This window comes from Fukomys damarensis, unplaced genomic scaffold (genome assembly GCF_012274545.1).
Source record: "Fukomys damarensis isolate Sample0158 unplaced genomic scaffold, DMR_v1.0_HiC HiC_scaffold_4, whole genome shotgun sequence".
In the NCBI taxonomy this organism is placed as follows: Eukaryota; Metazoa; Chordata; class Mammalia; order Rodentia; family Bathyergidae; genus Fukomys; species Fukomys damarensis.
In genome coordinates, this window is record NW_022900916.1 from 62,586,166 (window position 1) to 62,595,394 (window position 9,229).

The following is a 9,229-nucleotide window of genomic DNA, read 5'->3' on the forward strand; positions in this document are numbered from 1 at the left end:
AAAAGATAAGCTCTACTTCAAAGCTGAAAATCCAATTTCTATTAAGTGTTTAGTTTATAATTGAATGATTAATAGTTTTAAAAGTATTCTAGAACAATAAATCTAAGAAAAATAAATTTGAATACCTTTATAGTACTGGTTAATAAAAGAGAAGAAGGGAAAAGCTAAAAGAAAATAAAGAGGAAAGAATAGGGAAGGGAGGAGGGGGTGAAGGGAGGGCAGGGATAAGGGGAAAAATGAGAACCAAGACCTGTCATGGAAAAGTATAAGATCCCAATGATGAATATAAATATACTGTATACCTAAAATGTACCAATAAACTCAATGAGAAAAAAAAAGAGGAAAGAAGAGAAAGATGAGATGATAATAAGGTAGAGAATGTAATGGAAAAAAAGAAAAAAGCAAAAGAGCAATTTACAGATTATTATGTCAATTACATTATGCACTCTGTACTAGGCTTTTTTCCTTTATCGCTCTACTGTATTTACCTTGGACATATTTTTATTTAATAAGAATAATGACAAGTAATATAAAGACAGCAAGTAATGCATAACCCTGAGATCACCTTTAAAATTTCTGAAAAATTTTTCTACTTGAAGGTTATTAGCTAGATGCTAGCTGTGGGAATTCTGTAGAATAGAACCAGTACTTAAGGTCTAAGTACTTGGGGATGAATTCATAAATAAGGTAGAAACCACTTAAGGACTTAAAGTACAGGTAAATAGCAAAGAGAGAAGACATTTGAAAATCAAAGGAGCAATGTGAAGAATAACTTCCTAAAGGAGGGGAAAGCAGGAAGGAAGTCAAACAATCTGACTGACAAGATAACGTTAGAAAGTAATGAAAGATTAGGCCAACTGATAGGACATGGGCAAGTGCAAGAAGTTTTGGAAGCTAAGCAAAATAATACAGACAATAGAGTATCGTTACAACTTTCACATGACAGAAAGACATGTGAAAAGCTACGCTTTAGGATGATTATTCAATATATGAAATTTTTAGAGTTTATAAGAGGAACAGACTGACAAAAAAATTACAGGCCAGATATTTTTATTGGGAGCAGTCAGTTGGTAAGAGTGAATTAAGTTTTAAAAAAAGAGCATACTAAGTTTGGAGTATTGGAATGAAAAGAAGTAAATCCAAGAGACAATATTCAGTGAACCTAGCAAGTCTGGCTAAGTAGAAGAGTAAGTCAAAGATGATTTGAATGTAGGATTTAGATGCAAAAGATAGTTAAGATCATTAACAGTATGTTAATATGTTAGACAGAGTAATATATATATCGTCCATTAATTGATTATCTCACAGGCTCTGAGATTAATATCCATTTTACAGATGAGGAAACTGAAGTTCAGAGTGACTAGTAAATAATTTGCCTTGCTTAATAAGTAGCTGAGGCAGCCACCACACATTATGTAGAGACAAGAGTCTCTGTCAGAGCTCAAAGCCTGCAGTCATCTACCAGGACTAGTTTTGCCACTCACAAATTATGAGAGTTCTGACAAGTTACTTACTCACCCTTATGGTACTTTAGTTTTCTCACCTGTAAGGTACAGACAATAAACTACCTCATAGAACTATAATGAAGATAATACATGTAAAGCATTAGAAAATAATCAATACTCAGTAGATATTTGTTACTATCGTATTACATTTATTATATGAGCACAATACATCACCATCATTAACACAAGGACCCAGTTTTGGGTATAAATATAGAAAATTTCAAATAAGCTAAATTAAAGATGATTTCTCCACTGGTATCTAGAAAGATAAATGATAATTACAAATAATTGCAAAAAATTGGTAACAGCAATACGTATATGTCAAGATTGACTTGATAAAGTCATGGGCCCAGATGAACTAAATTATTTATGAATTTTTTTTCACATGCACAAATTCTGCTCATTAAGATATTTTCTTGTATAATGCTTTTATAAGACTTCTATTTACACTACCTAAGATACTATGCTAGATGCTATAAGTATAACGAATCTTTAAGAAGTTATTATACAGGTAAGCAGAGAAGGTATATTAAAATTGTAAAATACAATGAGGTAATATATAAGTGAAGGTAATAAAAAAGGGCCATAGCTGTTTTTCAAAAAACCCTGAGGTTCTTATGGGTTGTAATAACCTAAGAAGATATATATAGGATGTACAGGGCCGTAGACAAAGTACAAAATTTTGAAAAGAAAAAGACGGATGAGAAGCAAGAAAGGAGAATACTCCGGGAACAGACAACAGCATGGACAAGGCAAACAGAATACTTGGCACATATATTCTGGGAATTCCAAAAGGAACAGCTTAATTTGAACAATAACATGTACCCAGAAGAAACATTAAAAAGTTTAAAAGGCTTTTGTCAAGTTCTAAGGAGTTTTCAATACTGATTTAAGTATTATATTTAACTATATAAGTTAAGAAGTGTTTCTTTTCTAACAGCAGACTTTCATAACTACATAACCAAGTTTACAAATGTGAGATCTGTTTTGGAACTACTGTTCTATTCTTTATTCCTTTCATTTTGCCTTTAGACAGATCTTTTCAGCCGGGCTTGCTAACACAGTCCTGTAATCACAGCACTATGAGGGTGTGAGGCAGAAGGAGAAAATCTAAGCCCAACCTGAACTTTTAACAATTTAGCAAGACCCTGTCTCAGAATACAAAAATAAAAAGGCCTGGGGATATTGTTCATTGTGAAGGCCATGGGAGAGAGGGAGAGAGGGAGGGAGGGAGAGAGACAGAGAGAGAAAGAAAAAGAGAGAGACTTTCTAAATAACTGGACCCAGTGAAAGAATAGAAACTTAAACTTAATCATAAATAGACAAGGCAAATTCACCTGTTTTTCAAGTTAAAATAATTAGCAGAGTTTAAAATTTAGCTTTTGACACTATTCCCTACAATTCTGGGGGTACTTTTTCACAACTGAAATGTAAATTAAGACTAGTATTTGGTAAATTAAACACTAGATTTCATTAACACTATGAAACACATCACGGCACAAAATGCACTTATAGCAAAAAAGAACATGTAAACCAACCTCACTATTAAATTTTTCAGTCTAATTTGGGTTCAATAAAGAGAATCAAGGAAAATCACAGCAAATAATTTAGGCATATTGAGTTTTATAAAGTTAGCTCACCACAATACCATACAACATGTACATATGTCTGAGTACATTTTCAAAGACCACAGTTGTCTTTCCCTTTTGCCAATTTGTTACCAACTGGTTTACAACAATACTTACCCTAATATTCTATTCATCCCATGTCTAGCGGCATAGTGTAATGGAGTGTTGTGCTGGTAGGGTTCCCCATAAGATGTATTTGGATCGAGGGATTCTTTTAGCTGAGGATTGTTTTCATATATTTGGCAAGCCAGGTTTTCATCACCATTGATGAGTGCTTTTCTGAATTTCGTAGTTGTATTTCCCATGTTTTGTCTTCTTTTCTGATAAGCAGTGGCACCTTTTTCTTTCCTCTTTCAGCTACTTCTTGAATACTTCTGCAGCATGTTTCACATTCTAATGAAAGAACAGTTAAATTAGATTTTAAAAGAGTAATTACAAAGCCTATCCTAAAGAAACAATGTAAGAGAAAAAATATTACATTTTATCACATTTCTTTGCTAAATAAACCTCCACTTTTTAACACTGCCCAAATTAAGTTAAACTGTAATGTTTCCCCACAAAGATTGTTAAGGTATTACAGGCTGTACTTTGTACTGTCAAGTTATATATGAGTTGTTCACTTTCCTCTTCACATAGATACTAACCCTCCTTGTCTGAGTTTTATAGTTAAATACACTTAAATTTCTAATAAAATTATATATAAATCATACTGAATTTGTATGGCAGTAAAAAACAGGAAATTTTGTTCAAGAACCGAAAATAGGTCTTAAACTACAGTAAAAGAAAAATGAAAATACTCAATATTGAAAAGAACATCAGAGAAAATGCAAACATATTGGATATACAATTCACTGATACCCAGATAATTACAGCAAACTGATAAAACTGTTTATACATAGTACAAAGGAGAAAGTGATTATTCTGCCTTTTAAGATCATTCAATTTATTTTCTCTACTACAGAGAATTGAAAACAAGGCTAAAAATACCAAATGCCTTTGAATACTATGTTTCAAAAAGAAGTTATGATAAAGACAATATAGGCATGTACTACTGACACATGTGAAGAATGTGGTGAAGATTAAAACAAATATGGGCCCTGAAATTTGAAATACCATATTTGCCTACAGTAACTATAATTTTAAAGAAGTTCTTCATCCTCTAAAATCCTTAAGTGTCCATCTGTACAGTGAGGAAAATGATTATTTCACAGAACAGCTATAAGGATTGTAGAGCAACTTTATATTAAAGTAGCTAATATAGTCCTTGGTTAATTTGTTCAATAAATGCTAGTTTTGTTCTATTTCATTAAGTGTTGTTTTTAAACCTGATCTTAATTTATGAGCTACAGCCTCAAAATTCCCTAAAGGCTTACGTGTCTAAGGACTAGTGCCCAACCTATGGCACTAGTGTGAGGTGGTGAAAACTTTTAGGATGTGGAGCCCAGTGGGAGGCGTTAGGTCACCGGATATACCCTTAGGGAGGATACTGCGGGAGCTAGAGATTTAGCTCTGCCACCTACCTGCCTTGCAAGCACAAGGTCTGGAGTTCATTCCCCAGTACCAAAAAAAAACCCAACAAAACATACTGCCTCCACAGCCCCATTCCTCATTCTATTTTTGCTTCCTCACAGGCATGAGGTACACGACCTGCTTAGCTACACACCCCCACCATGATGTACTGTGCCACCACAGGCCCAAAACAACAGGACCAAGTGACCATTGACTGAAACCTTTGAATCTATGAGCTAAAATAAACATTGCTCCTTTTAATTTAACTATCTACTATTTTGGCACAGTAATAGAAGCTAACACAGGGATCAAAACTAGCGACAAGGAACTGTGTAATAAAAGCAAGTATAAAAAAATGCTCTATCCAAGAATTGGTGAGTATGTAAGGAGTTCAGGGTCCCTAGCATTGAATGAACAGGAGATTAAAATGAAAATAGACTGGGCCAGATAAGAACTTACAATTTAATGTGAAACAATTATTTATGCTTTAGAAAATTAACTAATTATTGTAGCTGGCCATGGTGGTGCATGCCAAAAATCCCAGCACTCCAGGGAAGCTAGATCTTGAGTTTGAACTCAGCTTGGGCAACTCAGTGAGACCCTATCTCAAAATAAAAAATGAACTAGGAATACAGTTCAGTGTGAAGCCTTTGGTTCAATCTCCAGTAGGGAAACATTAACTGTTATGCAAATATAAAAATTAAAATGGAAGGAGGAAAGTTTAAGAGGCAGAGAATAACAGTCTGTCGTATTACCCAGTTAATTTAGTGGCAGACTGGACACTCAGTACTAGAATACGCATACTGTTTAACAGAACTCCAGTACCAATCTCAATAGAATACAGTTTAAAGGATGGAAAAACAAGTGAGTTGTTTCTCTAAGTTTCTTATAAAATAACAGGTCTTATAACTTGGAGAACTTATGTACCAGACCAGTTAAATCAAGAGTTTCGAGGAGTTGCACCTAGGAATTGGTTTGTAAGTTCCTTGGGTGATTGCAATATGCAGACACCACTGCATAAAAAGCTTAGATTCTTACAATTAAATGTTACAGTAAGACATATGCCTCATCTAATTTAGAGATATGTGTTATCTACTTATTACAGAAGTACATTTTCTGGCCCACAACTATACATTATGAGGTCACCAACTGAGTCTTTTATGGATTCTTTGTTCTTGATTTTTAAATTTTAAATCTACAACTAAATATGCATAGTAAAATATTTTAAAAGGTAAGAACTAAACAAATAAAACCCAGTCTATCCTTTACTGTTAGCATTTTGATAACCACCCTTTTTATTATTTATATTTCAATATTATTTATATATATATATATTCCTTAATTGGATACTACATATTTAAGATTTTTATGTAATTCTTCAGAGTTGCTGAATTTTTAGCTTAAAGTTTTACTTTGTCTCATCTTAAAGAGCAAATCTTTCCTTCCTATACTCTGTATTTATTAAAATATACTACAGATACGGTATTATTTTTTTTCAAGGACAGCCTAAATTTTATTCTTTTGTTTTTCACAGAATCTAGTCATGTGTTTATTCTCAGTGAAATAGTTTGTGTTCTGAGGTACAGCTCTTAAGCACTTATTTTTATTTTATTTATTTTAAAAAAATTGTTTTTTTGGTACCAGGCATTGAACTCGGGTCCTTGTGCTTGCAAGGCAGGCCACCATGCTTATTATTCTTAATAGGAACTCCATTTAGTTTATTGCATATTTTTACCTATACAAATATAAAGGATATCATATTATTTTGTTCTGTTTTGTTCTTTCCAGTACCGGGGATCGAACTCAGGACTTTGCACTTGGCCAGGCAGGCACAGCATCACTAAACTACATTCCTGGTCCTGTCATGTATTTTGAAAGTTCTTGCCTAAGAATTTAGTTCTTTTTTTTAAATCGAGTTTATTGGTACATTTTAGGTTTACAGTATAGTTACATTCATTATTGGGATCTTGCACCTTTACAAGGCAGGTCTTGGTTCTCATTTTTCCCCCTTGTCCCTGCCCTCCCTTCACTCCTCCTTCCCTCCCCATTTACAAACTTTATTTCCATCTTTTCATTTTCTCATTTTTTTCCTTATTACCCTTCCCCTACCCTTCCCACTTTCCCTACACCTTTAGCTCTTTTCTTCCCATTTCACAATGTCAGGTATCTCATTAGGATCTTATGTACTATTACAGTTCATTCACACCAGAGAAACTATTTGGTATTTACACATGTGTGACTTATTTATTTCACTTAGGAGTATATGTATCCATTTTTTTATGAATGAATCTAATTTGTCATTCTTTATTTTCCTAAGAATTTAGAAACTTTCAGTTATTTTTGTCTTATCTGACAGAATGTTAAGTACTTTCAGAGTTCTGGATTAGATTAATAAATAACATATTTTCTTTTATTTATATTACAGTAATACTTTAGTGAAATGTTCTATAAGAAAAATAATTCATATCTGATGTAAATAAATAAGAAAGCAATGTATCGAGGTACTTAAAAAGTAACAAGATATTTAGAAAAAAATCAATAATACTCTAAATGTTCATTAAATATTACTGTTACTTGTATTATAAAGTATAATGGCACCTAGAAGCTTTTCTGTGGCTTGCAGTTATTTTCGAATCTGCTTCATTTAAAAAAAATATGTTCAATAAGACTGCAAGTCACCAGGAAATACATCATTTAAGTCATAGTTCCAGCTAGCAGCTGAATTTCTAATTACTTCTTCTGTCTCTACTAGATAGAAGCTTTCTTTCTCTCAAATTTGTCCTACTCTTAAAAAAATAAATAAAAATAATAAAGTCATAGCTCCATCACCCTCAGATGATCCTCACAAATCTCACATGTGTGACTTTTATTTCACTTAGGAGTATATGTATCCATTTTTTTATGAATGAATCTAATTTGTCATTCTTTATTTTCCTAAGAATTTAGAAACTTTCAGTTATTTTTGTCTTATCTGACAGAATGTTAAGTACTTTCAGAGTTCTGGATTAGATTAATAAATAACATATTTTCTTTTATTTATATTACAGTAATACTTTAGTGAAATGTTCTATAAGAAAAATAATTCATATCTGATGTAAATAAATAAGAAAGCAATGTATCGAGGTACTTAAAAAGTAACAAGATATTTAGAAAAAAATCAATAATACTCTAAATGTTCATTAAATATTACTGTTACTTGTATTATAAAGTATAATGGCACCTAGAAGCTTTTCTGTGGCTTGCAGTTATTTTCGAATCTGCTTCATTTAAAAAAAATATGTTCAATAAGACTGCAAGTCACCAGGAAATACATCATTTAAGTCATAGTTCCAGCTAGCAGCTGAATTTCTAATTACTTCTTCTGTCTCTACTAGATAGAAGCTTTCTTTCTCTCAAATTTGTCCTACTCTTAAAAAAATAAATAAAAATAATAAAGTCATAGCTCCATCACCCTCAGATGATCCTCACAAATCTCACCTAGCATTTGTCAGATGTATCCTTTCACTTTCATTGCCAGTTATTATTGCCCAAAGTGATTATTCTCTTTGATCAAAACTCTTCTGTGACATTTCTCCATTTAATATGTAATAATACACACAGAAATACTGTACTGATTTTATACTCTTCCTTTTGGGGATGCTATTTCAAATGGTACTTAAAACTCCAATTTTAAGTGTTCATTTCTAAAATGTATACAGAAATACAATTGAATTTATATTCACCCTGTTTTGCTAACCTGCCAAATGCACTTATTAGTTCTAGAAGTTAAAAAAAAAACTAGATTTTTTTTTTTTGTGATTTGAAAATTCACATCATTTGTACATAAAGAGTTTTAGTTGTTCCTTTTAAGTCTGCATCCTTTATTTCTTTTTCTTGCCTTCTTGAATAGATTTAATAATTAGTGGGTAGAAGTATAAGGATAAACAGGATATTTACATATACTCCAATCTCCTTTGACATGGTATTATAAAGGAAACATTGTAGTTTTATAGTGAAGAAACCTGGGAATTACCAACTTAAACCTTCAACATACTGATATCATGTAATCTGATTAGATGCACTAAAAAAAGGCTCCCAAGTTCTGTAGATTCTTGTGTAAAAAATGCACATCATCAATCTAAATTGAGGAAATATTTGAGAAACTCAAATTGAGAGATAATGTGCAAAATAAGTGGGTAGTAACCTTCAAAAGTATTAAGATGGGGCTGGGGATTTAGCTCAGTGGCACAGCTCCCGACTAGCAAGTGCAAAGTCCTGAGTTTGATCCCCAGTACTGAAAAAACAAACAAACAAAAACCAAAAGTGTTAAGATGATGAAAGACAAGAAAAGACTATAGAAGTTCACAGGTTAATGGAGTCTAAGAAGACATGAGAGCTAAATGCTGTGTGAGATGCTAAATTTGATTCTAAAATGGAAAATAAGCCAGGCATGGTGGCACATGCCTGTAACCTCAGCACTCAGGAGGCTGAGGCAGAAGGATCTTCAAAAGTTCAAGGCCAGTTTGTGCTGCACAGTGAGTTCAAGGCCAGCCTGGACTGCTTAGTGAGACTATCTCAAAAAAAAAAAAAAAAAAAAAAAAAAAAAAA

General features: G+C 32.6%; 1 protein-coding gene across 2 annotated transcripts in view; it reads right to left on the minus strand.

Moving 5' to 3' along the window:
* Window positions 1–9,229, minus strand: part of Ankib1 (ankyrin repeat and IBR domain containing 1) — a 148,503-nt gene that overhangs the window by 111,438 nt on the left and 27,836 nt on the right. For both annotated transcript variants that reach the window (XM_010603484.2, XM_010603482.2), the window contains exon 2: window positions 3,251–3,526. In XM_010603484.2, the coding sequence (XP_010601786.1) occupies window positions 3,251–3,438 (188 nt within the window). In that variant the 5' untranslated portion in view covers window positions 3,439–3,526. The remainder of the gene's footprint in view (window positions 1–3,250; window positions 3,527–9,229) is intronic.